General features: G+C 49.4%; 1 protein-coding gene across 2 annotated transcripts in view; it reads right to left on the minus strand.

Annotated features, from left to right (window-relative positions):
* Positions 1-15,059, minus strand: part of LOC139228760 (paralemmin-1-like) — a 490,867-nt gene extending 475,808 nt beyond the window's left edge. The window contains exon 1 of one of the 2 annotated variants that reach the window (XM_070860087.1): positions 14,981-15,059. In XM_070860087.1, the coding sequence (XP_070716188.1) occupies positions 14,981-14,997 (17 nt within the window). In that variant the 5' untranslated portion in view covers positions 14,998-15,059. Of the gene's footprint in view, positions 1-14,879; positions 14,915-14,980 lie in introns of those variants that run through there. The other variant, XM_070860088.1, reaches the window with a different exon arrangement.
* Positions 15,060-16,632: the final 1,573 nt, after the last annotated feature.

Consider the following 16,632-nt stretch of genomic DNA (forward strand, 5'->3'; position numbering starts at 1 on the left):
GGTGTGTGCGGGTCCTGCTGTCCTGGACAGACGGGACAGTTCAGCATCATGTTTAATTCAAGCTCCCACAGCACAGCAGGGAGCCTTATTTAAAAGTATCAGCTGCCGGGCGGATTTCCCAGGGCTCGGGAAAGCCGGCTGTGAAACGAAGACTCTGGATAAACATGGCTTCTTGCCGCTTGATTTCCCACCCAGCAAATGACCAGCCTGTCAGTCACACCAGCAGCAGGGTGGAAAATGGGAGAACCTTATAATCAGGTCCTGCCGTTAAATTCGACAGGACCTCACCATACCCGGAATTTCCGGGTTCGCCCCAACCCCCACTCCCGCCCCGCCTCCCTCGTAATTATCAGGGTCATGGTGTGAGTTCAGTTTCCTTGGGCCTCCATTGTTTAAGCCAATTTATGACCAATTTTAAGCTCGGGCCTATTCTGAGAATTATTGTCGAAGCTCATTAATTATGGAAATAAACACCAGCCCTCTCCAGTCTCAGCCATGCAAGGTCCTACGCTTGATCCCCAGTCTGTAGTGAGCTCACTGATGATGCTGATGTAGAATAGTACTCAGTAGGAGGCAAAGAAGTTGGCTAGCTTTTCCTTGTCCTGATCTAAACGAAGTTGATATTGGACAAGGAGAAGATCACTTTAGCTGTAATAGTCACCCAAGGTGGAATATCTACCAACAGTCAATGCCTTGACTCACAGATGTAGCATGGTACCAAAAGACCAATGAATCTCATGGAACTGTACCTCAACATGAATTACCAGCTTCAGGGCAGGAGAGAAAAGTGGAAAAGATGGGACACCGAAAACAGTTCCATCAACAGCTTCGACATCGCTGCATAGGGAACAGGCTGTGATGGGAAGTGCGCTTGAAATAAAGGTGGGTTCTGGAGAGGGGAGAGGTTACAAAACAATAAACAACCCTGGAGTTGCCACCGTGTAACTCAGTCATCCTTCAATTTTGAGCGCCATTCTCCCATTGCCACCTGGAGGCCTATATCTTGCTTCGCGGGTCCTCCATGCCCCCCGTACCCCCGCCCCATCCACCCAAGTAGGCCTCCGCCTCAGATTAATGAAAGGACCTTCCTGACAGCATCTCCTCCCAAATGCTGAGCCAGTTCTCCTCTTTCGCATGCTGACAGATTCCTGTTGTCATTTCGGATTGCCTTGAAAGCTGACGTTCTTTGAGTGATTTCCTACCAATCCCTGTTAAAGCGGCAGCCAGTGCTCAGGTTCACAGACAGATTCGTGGCCCCCCGACCTGCGAGAGAACAGCTCCGCAGGTCGGGCTATAAAAGAGCTGGAGCAGTGGGCCCTGGAACACCGTGCCCGCCCTCCCCCCCCCGCCCCCGACTTGCGAGAGAACAGCTCCACAAGTCGGCAAGTAAAAGAGCTGGAGCAGCGTACCACTTCAATCTCCAGTGCGAGCTGCTCCAAGTGTGCGGCAATTTTGAGATGGGCGACTGGGTGATGCCATCAAAACCCTGGTCGCTGTTTTGGAGCGTGGGCAGGAACATTGGGAGATCCCAGATACAGAGGAGTGGGAAGGTCGGAGCGGATGAGCGGCGAGTGTTTGTGGTGGAGGTGCAACAGATGAGGGTACGGGGCCCAGAAGAGCCGAGGGCCCAGGGGCAGCACGGGCCCAGCCCACACTGCGATATGTGCACGCACTAGGTCCGTGCAGCAGAGCAGGTCTCCAGTCGTCTTGGGTAATCCTTGCCACAGGACCAAGACCGAGCTCTGTCAAGCCCGTGTGGTGGCTGATGTGCAACGGTCACCCTATGTTAAAAAAATCCACGCACAGGCATCTTCCTCAATTGGAGTTCAGGACTGGAACATCAGGTCTTTCATTGAAACATCTGTGAACTCGTGGAAGCAAGTCATCCTCGTTCGTGGGACTGCCTATGATGATGATGGTCACAGACAGAAACCTGGAGTCATTTTGCCGAATGCGAAAGGCCCCTATTAGCTGTAGTAACAGCGTGTTGGACTCTGGAACCAAGGATTGTGAGTGCAGGCTCCAGACCCGAATGCAATGGCGATTTGTCACCCGGATCCCACATGGTCGGTGGAGCCTCGACTTGCCTGAGAGAAAGGGGAGGGAATAACTGACAAGGCTAGCCCAAAATGTACAAATACACCTCCTGGTGGATGATAATGGAAAATCAGTGATGGTGATATCCAAAACATCCCAGCCTCTTGGTGGTATGATAAAGAACATTTATATATCGCCTTTCATGACCCGAGGGTGCCCCAAAGCACTTCACGGTCAATTAAGCACTTTTGATGTTTCATCAATATTGTAATGTAGGAAATTCAGCAGCCAATATAATGACCAGATAGTCTGTTTTAGTGATGTTGGTTGAGGGATAAATATTGGCCAGGCCAACCCTAACTCCCCTAAACTTGCTCGAAATAGTGCCATGGTGCAAGCTTGAAATGCCCCTCACTATGTTCTCAGCTGTGGTAAAGTTATGATCGAGAGAGCGACCAAGCATGAATCAGATTCCTGGCCAGTACTAGGTGCCAGCAGGTAAAACCTTACCGAGTCATCTTACATTCCAACCTAGTCATCCATGACTCAGTCTAGGCTTCGAGGGTAGCACTTTCACCTCTATGTTTAGGAAGGTGGTGGGTTCAAATCCCATTCCAGATGCTTTGAGTATATAATCCAGGCTGACACTCCATACAGTACTGAGGGAGTGCTGCATTGTCGGAGGTGTCACCTTTCGGATGTGAGGTTAAACTGAGGTCATTGGAGCTATAATGCTGGATGGAAAAAGACCAAATTCCAACTAGTTTGTCTTCTACCAGCCTGGTAATCGAATGGTACAACGATTGTTGACTAATCATGGTGATCAATCTCTATCCATCAGTCTACAACAGACCCAGACATGAGGCGAGGAACACCCCCAGTGGAGAGAATGGGGAAACCATAGGCCCAAATCGTCGCATTCAGTTTGTGGGAGCTTGCTGTGTGTAAATTGACTGCCATTGGCTATAGACAGTGATTACACTTCAGAAGCCTTTCATTGGCTGTAAAGCACTTTGGGATGTCCTGAGGTATGAAGGGTGTGATATAAGCGAAACAACCAGAGGCGACACGTGGAACAACATGTGCAATGAGTAGTTAGTATTTGGAATGGGTGGCCTGATAGGGTGGTGGATACAGGAGCCTTCAAAAGGGAGTTGGTTAAATACTTGAGGGAGAAACAATTGCAGGGATTTGGGGAAAGAGCGGGGGGGAGTGGGACTGACTGCATTGCTCTTCGAAAGATGGGCCGAATGGCCTCCTGTGTTGAACTATTCTACGATTCAATGATTCTAAGTTCTTTCTTTCTTCAAGTCAATTTTTTTGGTTACTTTCTAGCATTTTTGTACTGATCGAAAATCGATGAAATTCTTCTCCAAACTCTGCACCTGGGAAGACATCTGCAGTTTAATGGAAAGTATCTAAATCTTTCTACTTGAAGTCACAGCCTGATGGTGGGGCTTACTTTTTGCAGTAACTTAATGGAGGCTTTTTTTTAAATGGAATTACTCCATTAATCTCTGTCTACAAGCCAAGCTACATCTGGAAAGTAAAGATTTATGTGACTTAATGTTACAAATCTTCAACAACAAACAAGGCTGAAACGCATGGTTATAAATCATTAAGCACCTCGTCCAAGAACTGAAGGCAGCAGCAATGATTCTCTACTCGGAATGGCACGGGGCTGCTTGGTCGATGGGACTTTCTATCTTCTCTTGTGTCAGCTGGTGCCCCTATGCCACACAATATGCCCCTTAGAAATGCCCAGGTATCCCGCTGACTGTCTTCTGCCGATCCCTTTCTTAGACTATTTGCTGGGAAACGTATAAGATTCTGAGGGGGCTTGACACGGTCCATGCAGAGAGGATGGGGGTATCTAGAACTAGGGGGCATAGTTTCAGAATAAGGGGTTGCCCATTTACAATGGAAAAGAGGAGGAATTTCTTCTTCTGGAGATAGACATATTTTTGAATGATAAGGGAGTGAAGGGTTATGGGGAGCAGGCGGGGAAGTGGAGTTGAGGCCATGATCTGATCAGCCATGATCTTATTGAATGGTGGAGCAGGCTCGAGTGGCCTAGTGGCTGACTCCTGCTCCTATTTCTTATGTTCTACGTTGGGCAAAAGTGACCAGCTGGGACTTGCGCACAAATCTTCCTTCCCTACCTGAATAAAAGTGCTTGAGCCCCTTGCTCTGTATCTCCCCAAGCCCTCCCCCATCCTCAATAGCATGATTGAGATTGGGAACTCAGTCGTGACCAACTCCGAACCTTGCCCCCTGGCATGCAATGTTGGAGCACCAATGTTCGACTCCCATTATAACACACTGTCAATGTCAGTGATAGATATTTGAGAGATGTTTGATTCCTCAGGCAGCTAGGAGTGCAGGAAGCTGGTGCGATGCGGTAATACTCATGCAACACGATAGGAGGCCAGTTTCTGATCGCACTTTGTGCAGGGTGATCAGAGGAGCACAAGCACCATGTAGAATGGAGTAAAGAGGCAGGAGTGGGGTGGGGGAGGCAGGGTATTCACAGACTCCCATCTCATATTCCTATTCAATAGCCCATGGAGTGCTCCAGCGGACAGGGTTCGGAAGATGGTGGGATGCATTGTGCTGGGAGTGAGAGGTATTGTTAATTGTTTAAGGATTCCACCCACTTCCCCTTCCTCGATGTTCTTCAGGCTTTAAGGCCTTCTGGTTACCACAAGGCCTTTTGAGACCTTCTGGTTATCACAAGGCCTCCGATGGTAGTGAGCAGGAGTTTGGCCGGACGAGAGGCCTCTGGTTTCTACAATCTGCCCCCATCCCACCACCACCCTGATCCCAAGCTAGGCCCTGGAAGGTGGGCCTGCACTATGTGTGTGCCCAGGTCATGCACGTATTCTGGGCCTGGATGGTGAATGCTTCCCCTACAGAGACACACCGCACTTCAGGAGCACGGGGCACTCCTCAGCGACCTCCCCCCGCCCCCCCCTACCGCCGCCCCCCTCTCTGCCGGGATGCAAATAGGCCCTCTCTGCATCCACCTTGTCAAGCCCCCTCATAATCTTATACGTTTCGGTAAGATCATCTCTCAATCTTCTGAATTCCAATGAGCAGAGGCCCAACCTTTCCTCATAAGTCAACCCCCTCATCTTCTGAATCAACCCAGTGAACCTTCTCTGAATTGCCTTAAAAGCAAGTATACCCTTTCTTAAATATGGAAACCAAAACTGCACACAGTATTCCAGGTGTGGCCTCACCAATACCCTGTAAAACTGTAGCAAGACTTCCCTGCTTTTATACTCCATCCCCTTTGCAATAAAGGCCAAGATTCCATTGGCCTTCCTGATCACTTGCTGTACCTGCACACTGTTTCATGCACAAGTACCCCCAGGTCCCACTGTACTGCAGCACTTTACAATTTTTCACCATTTCAATAATAACTTGCTCTTTGATTTTTCCTGCCAAAGTGCATAACCTCACACTTTCCAACATTATACTCCATCTGCTAAATTTTTGCCAACTCACTTAGCCTGTCTTTGTCTTTTTGCAGATTTTTTGTGTCCTCCTCACACATTGCTTTTCCTCCCATCTTTGTATCATCAGCACTTTATCAGGGAGGCTTTGAGGGTGCTCTTGTAACATTTCCTCTGCCCACTTTTGGCTCGTTTGCCATGAAGGAGTTCCGAGTAGAGCGCTTGCTTTGGGAGTCTCGTGTCTGGCATGCAAACACTGTGGCCGGCCCAGCGGAGTTGATCAAGTGTGGTCAGTGCTTCAATGCTGGGGATGTTGGCCTGGTCGAGGACGCTGATGTTGGTGCGTCTGTCCTCCCAGGGGATTTGTAGGATCTTGCGGAGACATCGTTGATGGTATTTCTCCAGTGACCTGAGCTGCCTACTGTACATGGTCCATGTCCCTGAGCAATACAGGATAAAGTGCAACATCCCCACCGACACCTGGGAGTCCCTGGCCAAAGACCACCCTAAGTGGAGGAAGAGCATCCGGGAGGGCGCTGAGCACCTTGAGTCTCATCGCCGACAGCATGCAGAAATCAAGCGCAGGCAGCGGAAAGAGTTGCGGCAAACCTGTCCCACCCTCTCTTACCCTCAACGACTATCTGTCCCAGCTGTAACAGGGACTGTGGCTCTCGTATTGGACTGTTCAGCCACCTAAGGACTCATTTTTAGCGTGGACGCAAGTTTTCCTCGATTCCGAGGGACTGCCTATGATGATGATGATGATTGTCAGCAAACTTGGTTACATTACACTCGGTCCCTTCTTCCAAGTCGTTAATATAGATTGTAAATAATGCTGTCTGTGTCTGGCTCTATATTTAATCGTTACCCGTTGATTCCCTGTTTGGCCAAAAGCATCTCTGTGCAATGTAAACTAGCCACAATGACCCAAACATACAGGAAGTGACATAATAGGAAGAGATCACTTCAAAACTGAGCTACAATGGATGATGGTAGAAAACTGCGGGAGCCAAGTTGGGAGGAGTTAAAATATTGGGCGTCATAATGCGGGAAAATAATGTGACATGCCGCCGAAAGTCCGTAGGACCAAAATTGCCACAGTCCTTCAGGCCTGTTACCCCCGTAAATCGGCAGTGGAGAGTGGAGCGGGCGCCGACATTTGGTGGCATGGCTGCTGCTTGCCCAATTAACCTCGCGGGATTTCCCGGCGGTGCCCCGATCCACCCCCCCCCCCGACCGCTCCGCTGCTACCGATCTGCGGTAAGCGCGTTATCACCGTGCGCACCGCCGATCTAACCCCCCCCCCATCCCCCCCGATGGTGACATTCCCCACGGAAAATCTTTGGCCTGCCCGGCGGTGCCAAAACCTGTTTGTTCCCGGTGGCCCAGTGAGGCCGTGGCCTTCTGCAGCGGCGGTACGGCTTCCCTTAAAGGGGAGGGCGCATTGCCGCTGCCGCCATGTTTTTTTTGTTGGCTGACTGCCATGTCAGCCCGACAATTATGCCCCTGGGTTCGGCAGCCTGGCTCCCACTCTTGGCCCAATGGACTGAAGTTTCAAAATCACGAAGACTCTCCCCTTTAAGTGAAGGGGAAAGCCATGGTGGCACTCCATACTGCCCCCAACTTCTGCCCCTAAGGTACTGCCACCCCTCTCGTGTAGTCCCGCCCCGTATCCACCCCTCTCGTGTACTCATCCCCCGGGTTTACAATATACATAGATGACCTGGAGGAGGGGACAGAGTGTAGTGTAACAAAATTTGCGGATGACACAAAGATTAGTGGGAAAGCGGGTTGTGTAGCGGACACAGAGAGGCTGCAAAGAGATTTAGATAGGTTAAGCGAATGGGCTAAGGTTTGGCAGATGGAATACAATGTAGGAAAATGTGAGGTCATCCACCTTGGAAAAAAAAACAGTAAAAGGGAATATTATTTGAATGGGGAGAAATTACAACACGCTGTGGTGCAGAGGGACCTAGGGATCCTTGTGCATGAATCCCAAAAAGTTAGTTTGCAGGTGCAGCAGGTAATCAGGAAGGCGAATGGAATGTTGGCCTTCGTTGCGAGAGGGATGGAGTACAAAAGCAGGGAGGTCCTGCTGCAACTGTACAGGGTATTGGTGAGGCCGCACCTGGAGTACTGCGTGCAGTTTTGGTCACCTTACTTAAGGAAGGATATACTAGCTTTGGAGGGGCTACAGAGATGATTCACTAGGCTGATTCCGGAGATGAGGGGGTTACCTTATGATGATCGATTGAGTAGACTGGGTCTTTACTCGTTGGAGTTCAGAAGGATGAGGGGTGATCTTATAGAAACATTTAAAATAATGAAAGAGATAGACAAGATAGAGGCAGAGAGGTTGTTTCCACTGGTCGGGGAGACTAGAACTAGGGGGCACAGCCTCAAAATACGGGGGAGCCAATTTAAAACCGAGTTGAGAAGGAATTTCTTCTCCCAGAGGGTTGTGAATCTGTGGAATTCTCTGCCCAGGGAAGCAGTTGAGGCTAGCTCATTGAATATATTCAAATCACAGATAGATAATTTTTTAACCAATAAGTGAATTAAGGGGTATGGGGAGCGGGCGGGTAAGTGGAGCTGAGTCCAAGACCAGATCAGCCATGATCTTTTTGAATGGCGGAGCAGGCTCGAGTGGCTAGATGGCCTACTCCTGTTCCTAATTCTTATGTTCTTATGTTCTTATGTATCCACCCCTTGTGTAGTCCCGTCCCGTATCCACCCCTCTTGTGTTGTATCCGCCCCTCGTGTACTCACCGCTGCGTATCCGCCCCTCTCGTGTTGTATCCGCCCCTCTCGAGTAGTCACCCCGTGTATCCGCCCCTCTCGTGTACTCACCGCCCCGTATCCACCCCTCGTGTACTCACTGCCCCGTATCCGCCCCTCTCGTGTAATCACTGCTCCATATCCAACCCTTGTGTAGTCCCGCCCCATATCCACCCCTTGTGTAGTCCCATCCCGTATCCACCCCTCTCGTGTTGTATCCACCCCTCTCGTGTAGTCACCCCGTGTATCCGCCCCTCTCGTGTACTCACCGCCCCGTATCCGCCCCTCTCGTGTACTCACCGCCCCGTATCCGCCCCTCTCGTGTTGTATCCACCCCTCTTGTGTAGTCCCCCCATGTATCCGCCCCTCTCGTGTACTCACCGCCCCTTATCCGCCCCTCTCGTGTAATCACCGCCCCATATCCAACCCTTGTGTAGTCCCGCCCTGTATCTGCCCCTCTCATGTACTCACCGCCCCGTATCCAACCCTCTCGTGTAGTCACCGCCCCGTTAAGAGTGACTTCCGGATCTGAAGGAAAAAACCCAACAAAGAACGGAATTTCGCTCTCAAGAGGCAACCTTAACCACAACTGCGGGAAAAACCATTGAAACGGAGGGGGAGCGGCACATATCGGGTGAAGTCGGGAGCGCAATTTCTACCCCATGACTCAGTGCATTGTTGGCAGACGGAGACATCGAGATCTGGAAGGCCGGATGCAGAACGTGATAGGTGAGTAACATGTGACTTCGATGTTCGTCACAATAAGCAGCAGCCAAGTTCACTGAGACGTGAGTGGCTGTGAAACCGCTGTTGTGTTTCCACCAGGACTCACCATCGAGTGACGACGGAAAGAATGAATGAGGAAACCGTCTGATTTTCTTAGTTTACAAGTGCAATGACAATAAGGATTTAACTCGGGTTGTGGGGGCGGGGGTGACCCACCATTGATCCTGAAATTCCCAGGGATTCTCCCCATTTCCCACTGTCACTTCGAGCAGTTTCTCTGGGGGACAAATTCCGTCGAGGTTATGGCAGGAGATGTGTCAACGAGGAATTTCCGGGCTGCTGTTTTTTTTCTTTGTTTGGTCACCATGTTAATTTGCGAGATATCTAAGGATAAGGGGTAAGCCATATAGGACCAAGATGAGGAGAAACTTTTTCACCCAGAGAGTGGTGAACCTGTGGAACTCTCTACCACAGAAAGTTGTGGAGTCCAGTTTGTTGGATATATTCAAGAGGGAGTCAGATGTGGCCCTTACAGCTAAAGGGATCAGGGGGTATGGAGAGAAAGCGAGAGTGGAGTACTGAAGTTGCATGATCAGCCATGATCATATTGAATGGCAGTACAGGCTCGAAGGGCCAAATAGCTGGCTCCTGCACCTATTTTCTATGAGATGTCAGCCCTGGTTCAATCTCGTCTCTGAGTCAAAGGCTGTGGTTTCAAACCCCACTCCAGAGGCTTGAGCATAACATCTAGGCCGACATGCCAGTGCAGTGCTGAGGGAGTGCTGCACTGTTGGAGGTGCCATCTTTCGTCTGCTCTCTCGGGTAGAGGTAAAAGATCCCACGGCACTATTGGAAGAAGAGCAGATGAGTTCTCCCAGTGTCCTGGCCCAATATTTATCCCTCAATGTATTAAAAACAGATTATCTGATTATCACGTTACTGTTTGTGGAAGCTTGCTGTGCACAAATTGGCTGCAACCTTTCCTACATTACATTACTACACTTCAAAAATATTTAATTGGTTTTGGGAAGATTTGGGGTTGTGAAAGGTGCTATATCAATGCAAGTTCTTTCTGTTCTCTCTAATAGTTAGCAGACTGCAGCGACCCCGACATAAATAGAGCATGTGCAATACACAGTGTCTCCCTGTAGGGACACCCCCCACTTACTGAGACCAAAGGACTTAGATGCAGCTTAGCAACAGCCAGGCTTGGGCACACCAAGGCACATATAATGGCACTGCCGGAGTCTCTAAGATCGATGGGCTAAACATTTTCCGACCTTGAGCCCGGTTATTTGGCAATATTTCACTGTTTTTGGTGAAAAATGGCGAACCGGGAAATTCGGAGAAGTCTTATGCCAGTAGTTTTTAAGTAACGCTGGGGAGCGGACTGCTGGCGTGCAAGACTTGAAATAGCACTTTCGCCAAAAATTTGGCTGGCAGCGCACCCCTAGTTAGGACGAAAAAAGTGCCCGGGAAAATCCTGTGTTGCAGCCCATAAGGCAGCGGTAGGTATGGAGACCTGCAAAAAGGGTACGTTATAGTTTTCATTTTTGAATTCTTTTGCAGCAATTCGATAGTTAAGTGTCTTGTGAATATGTTTTGTGATTATTTTTTCATTTTTTGCAATTTTTTGGGGGTGTTTTCTGCCCTACCAAGGCCTCTCTCACAGCGATATCGGCCTTGGGGAAAAGTTGCAGAAAATTCACGGTTTGCACCACAAAACCACGTGCGCGCCAGTTTTTACGGCTGGGCGAACTGAAGGCCGAATTTTAGACCTTGTAGCGGTAGTGGAGTCATAGCGGTATTTTTGCCGAAAATAATACCGCCATCGTCAAAGTGGAATTTCAGGCCGTAACTGTTTCAATATACAGCAGAGACCAGTGGCCAGATCTCACTATGTGCCATCAAGGAGCACCTTATCCATGAGAGCATTGGATTCCATGGCTACTAAAATCCCAGTGACAGGTCGACCTCTTCAGGCCCCATCAATGAGGCAGTCTGGCTCGCTGATCAACCATCAGAAACACCATGGTATGCCAGACACCAACAGAAAAAGATGGCGACATGCAGGAGGCAATGCATGTGGAGAGACCGAACATGTTCTGGGTCCTTACCCTTCATCAGAACCGATAAGCAAGAGACAGGCGAGCATAAACAAGGTGAGGGGGTGGAGGAATGAAACTTACCCATTGCTCATCCCACAGGATTGCTCACAATCCATTTCCTACACCTGCTCTGGGAGGCTCCCTGTGCCAGGCCCATGTCTGGTGGGGTCACTCAGCACACTAACCCTCAGCACAAATCCCTCTGCTCACACACAGCTGGAGGCCTGGCTTGCAACGTCTGACCCTACGGTGTCTCGGGGCACTTGATGCTATCACCGGGAGGCTGAAATGCCAAATGTTCCATTTCCCAACACCAACATTTTTCACTGTACTTTAAAGAAGGTTGCGAAGATAAATGATGGAGGCGCCTGCAATTTAAGGCCCCTGGGCCAGATTTGAATTGGGCAGGCAAGTTGCAGACACCAAACAAAGGGCCCAGGCACGATGGGCTGAATGGCCTCCTGCGCAGTATGATTCTATAACCATGGAGTGGTGATATCCTAAACACAAGATCTGGCGTAAGTGAGAGCGAGATCAACAATACATTGTTTTGCTGAAAAATTGATAAACAATTCCCTAAACTTTGAGAGTTATTTTTGACGAGGTCCCGTGTTGGAAATGCAAGGACCACTCAGTCTTCCCACTGTTGCCCTGCAACGTGTCTCACCAAATCGTAGCTTCTGAGCGCCTTTGAGATTTCAAGTCACGTAAGCCTCGATTTTCGACTGCCATCATTTAACTCTTGCCATTTTGCTGCAAGTGGTAACAATAACAGAAGATCTAGCTTGTCATTTGCAAATATGCTGTTTATGATAATGAGCTTTGTGTCATATTGTTGTCTAAAAGGAATAGATCGAAATTTCACTGGATATCTGCATTGATACCTCTGTCCCATACAAGCTCCACTATACCTAATGCCAGCTCGAGTGTCATTCCTCTCAGCAACAGTTCCAGATACTGTTCCCTAATTACTCTTTGGTAGGACGGCAGTGCCTTAAACAAACAAACATTTCTACAGCGCTCCCCGTATACAGGGAAATATCAACCAGCTTCACTCGCAGGGCACCAACTAGCTGCCCAACCTACCGAGCTAACGCTGGATTAGCTTCGAGAATCAGTCACAAATCACTTCCCATTCACTCCCGTTGTGTGGAATTCCAATGGAGCTGGGGGCGGACATTTCACCTGGCCTCAGGACCCCTGAGCTAGGGAGAGGACCATCGGCCAGACTTCACACAATTGCTATCCAGTCACTCCTGTTAGAACATGTGTGTGTGTGTGAGTGTGTGTGTGTGGGGGGGTGGGGGGGCAGGTGGGGAAGGTGTATATAGAAACATAGAAACACAGAAAATAGGTGCAGGAGTAGGCCATTCGGCCCTTCGAGCCTGCACCACCATTCAATATGATCATGGCTGATCATGCAACTTCAGTACCCCATTCCTGCTTTCTCTCCATACCCCTTGATCCCTTTAGCCGTAAGAGCCACATCTAACTCCCTTTTGAATATCTCTAACGAACCAGCCTCAACAACTTTCTAGAGAATTCCACAGGTTCACAATTCTCTGAGTGAAGAAGTTCACTCATCTCAATCATAAATGGCTTACCCCTTATCCTTAGACTGTGACCCCTGGTTCTGGACTTCCCCAACATCGGGAACATTTTTCCCGCATCTAACCTGTCCAATCCCGTCAGAATTTTATTTGTTTCTATGAGATCCCGTCTCATGCTTCTAAATTCCAATGAATATAAGCCTAGTCGATCCAGTCTTTCTTCATATGTCAGTCCTGTCATCCCGGGAATCAATCTGGTGAACCTTCGGTGCACTCCCTCAATAGCAAGAATGTCCTTCCTCAGATTAGGAGACCAAAACTGTGCACAATATTCAAGGTGTGGCCTCACCAAGGCCCTGTACAACTGAAGTAAGACCTCCCTGCTCCTATACTCAAATCCCCTCGCTATGAAGGCCAACATACCATTTGCCTTCTTTACCGCCAGCTGTACCTGTATGCCAACCTTCAATGACTGATGTACCATGACACCCAGGTCTCATTACACCTCCCCTTTCTGTCACCATTCAGATAATAATCTGCCTTCCTGTTTTTACCACCAAAGTGGTTAACCTCACATTTATGTACATTTTACTGCATCTGCCATGCATTTGCCCACTCACCTAACCTATCCAAGTCACCCTGCAGCCTCTTAGCATCCTCCTCAAAGCTCACACCGCCACCCAGCTTAGTGTCATCTGCAAACTTGGAGATATTACACTCAATTCCTTCATCTAAATCATTAATGTATATTGTAAATAGCTGGGGTCCCAGCACTGAGCCCTGCGGCACTCCACTAGTCACTGCCAGTCACTGCAAGGACCCGTTTATCCCGACTCTCTGCTTCCTGTCTGCCAACCAGTTCTCTATCCACGTCAATAGATTACCCCCAATACCATGTGCTTTAATTTTGCACACTAATCTCTTGTGTGGGACCTTGTCAAAAGCCTTTAGAAAGTCTAAATACACTACATCCACTGGTTCTCGCTTGTCCACTCTACTAGTTACATCCTCAAAAAATTCGAGAAGGTTTGTCAAGCATGATTTCCCTTTCATAAATCCATGCTGACTTGGTGAGAGAGTGTGTGTGAGTGTGTGCCTGTGTGTGAGTGTGGACATCAGGTGTGGACAGACTGGGCTGGGTTGCAATGCCCCTGTGCAGACAGTGGCCAGCCTGGCATCAGTGAGCGTCCTCTGCCCAGGTGGGCAGGCTGTTGCTGTCGGAGCTGGGAAAGGGCACGGCCTGACTCTGCCCCCTCCCCCGGTGTCGCGCCCCCCCCGGCCGGGTACACAGCTGGAACAACGGCTCCAGTACCGGGTGTACACTGTGGGTACAATGGGCAGTGCACACTGTGGGTACACACTGTGGATGTACACTGTGGGTACACACTGTGGGTGCACACTGTGGGTACAATGGGCAGTGCACACTGTGGGTGCACACTGTGGGTGTACACTGTGGGTGCACACTGTGGGTACAATGGGCAATGTACACTGTGGGTGCACATTGTGGGTGCACTGGGCGGGGCACACTGTGGGTACACACTGTGGGTGCACTGGGCGGGGCACACTGTGGGTACACACTGTGGGTGCATACTGTGGGTGTACACTGTGGGTATACACTGTGGGTACACACTGTGGGTGTACACTGTGGGTGCACACTGTGGGTGCACACTGTGGGTACAATGGGCAGTGCACACTGTGGGTGCAAACTGTGGGTGTACACTGTGGACGCACACTGTGGGTACAATGGGCAGTGCACACTGTGGGTACACACTGTGGGTACACACTGTGGGTGTACACTGTGGGTGCACACTGTGAGTACACACTGTGGGTGTACACTGTGGGTACACATTGTGGGTGCACACTATGGGTACACACTGTGGGTGCACTGGGCGGGGCACAGGGGGTACGCCCAGTAACTTTCTGCCAGTGTGCCCACTCAGGGTGGCAGTATGAGAGGGCGATATGACAGAGGGCACCACACACACACACACACACAGAGTGAATGGTGGCCGGTCCACCCCCGGACACAGACAGCCCGAGCAACCGGCGCGGGGTTCTCAGTCTATCAGCCATATTGAGGGGCATTGCGAAGCACCGTTCAAATCGCAGCCCTTTCACAATTTAAAATAAATAGACAATCAATCCCTCGTCGCCCTGCAAACAAAATAGGTATGAGCACATTGCAATCAGCTGCAAACAGAAAGCACAGCACCGAGACTCACAGTGAACGCTCACAGCACTCAGTGAAATGCCCACGCTGATACACCCACCCCGGCCGCTGGATCAATCGCTCCTTGCACACGATCACATTGAATTCACTTACTCCATTGCCAGTGCCATTCACTCTGCGCTGCTGCGGAGGGGAGTCTCAGTGGGATGCTGGCTGGGAGCAGGTACGCTCGGGTCTGTGTGCACAGTCGGAGGGTGCGTGCTTGACTCAGAAAGCCCCCCCTGTGCTTTGACAGTCTGCTATCAGCCAGCACAGCCACAGATCTCAGTGCCTTTGTCCTGCCTTCATTCAGTTCCAGCAGGCAATGCTGCACCCCTACTGCCCACTGCCCGCATTGCACAGCCTGCCTCCCGGGGCTCTCAGAGCTACCTTCAGCTCATATTCCACACCATCAAATTAAAATACAGCAGTCACACTGGGGACGCCTGCTTTACGCAGAATAACACACAAAGGGGTCGCAGCTTTCACTTTTAATGTTATAGGGAATGGCAGAAATATAATTAACAGTAAAGAAAAGACTTACATTTCTACAGCACATTCCACAACCTTAGAACATCAGAAATAGGAGCAGGAGTCGGCCATTTGGCCCCTCGAGCCTGCTCCACGATTCAATACGATCATGGCTGATCTGATCATGGACTCAACTCCACTTCCCTGCCCGCTCCCCATAACCCCTTATTCCCTTATCATGCAAAAATCTGTCTATCTCCGCCTTAAATGTGTCTTAATGCAAGGAGTATCCGCAATAAAGTGGATGAATTAACTGTGCAAATAGATGTTAACAAATATGATGTGATTGGGATTACGGAGACGTGGCTCCAGGATGATCAGGGCTGGGAACTCAACATCCAGGGGTATTCAACATTCAGGAAAGATAGAATAAAAGGAAAAGGAGGTGGGGTAGCATTGCTGGTTAAGGAGCAAATTAAGGCAATAGTTCGGAAGGACATTAGCTTGGATGATGTGGAATCTATATGGGTAGAGCTGCAGAATACCAAAGGACAAAAAACGTTAGTGGGAGTTGTGTACAGACCTCCAAACAGTAGTAGTGATGTTGGGGAGGGCATCAAACAGGAAATTAGGGGTGCGTGCAATAAAGGTGCAGCAGTTATAATGGGTGACTTTAATATGCACATAGATTGGGTTAACCAAACTGGAAGCAATACGGTAGAGGAGGATTTCCTGGAGTGCATAAGGGATGGTTTTTTAGACCAATATGTCGAGGAACCAACTAGGGGGGAGGCCATCTTAGACTGGGTGTTGTGTAATGAGAGAGGATTAATTAGCAATCTCGTTGTGCGAGGCCCCTTGGGGAAGAGTGACCATAATATGGTGGAATTCTGCATTAGGATGGAGAATGAAACAGTTAATTCAGAGACCATGGTCCAGAACTTAAAGAAGGGTAACTTTGAAGGTATGAGGCGTGAATTGGCTAGGATAGATTGGCGAATGATACTGAAGGGGTTGACTGTGGATGGGCAATGACAGACATTTAGAGACCGCATGGATGAACTACAACAATTGTACATTCCTGTCTGTTGTAAAAATAAAAAAGGGAAGGTGGCTCAACCGTGGCTATCAAGGGAAATCAGGGATAGCATTAAAGCCAAGGAAGTGGCATACAAATTGGCCAGAAATAGCAGAGAACCCGGGGACTGGGAGAAATTTAGAATTCAGCAGAGGAGGACAAAGGGTTTGATTAGGGCAGGGAAAATGGAGTATGAGAAGAAGCTTGCAGGGAACAT

The sequence above is a fragment of the Pristiophorus japonicus genome, chromosome 18 (genome assembly GCF_044704955.1).
Source record: "Pristiophorus japonicus isolate sPriJap1 chromosome 18, sPriJap1.hap1, whole genome shotgun sequence".
In the NCBI taxonomy this organism is placed as follows: domain Eukaryota; kingdom Metazoa; phylum Chordata; class Chondrichthyes; family Pristiophoridae; genus Pristiophorus; species Pristiophorus japonicus.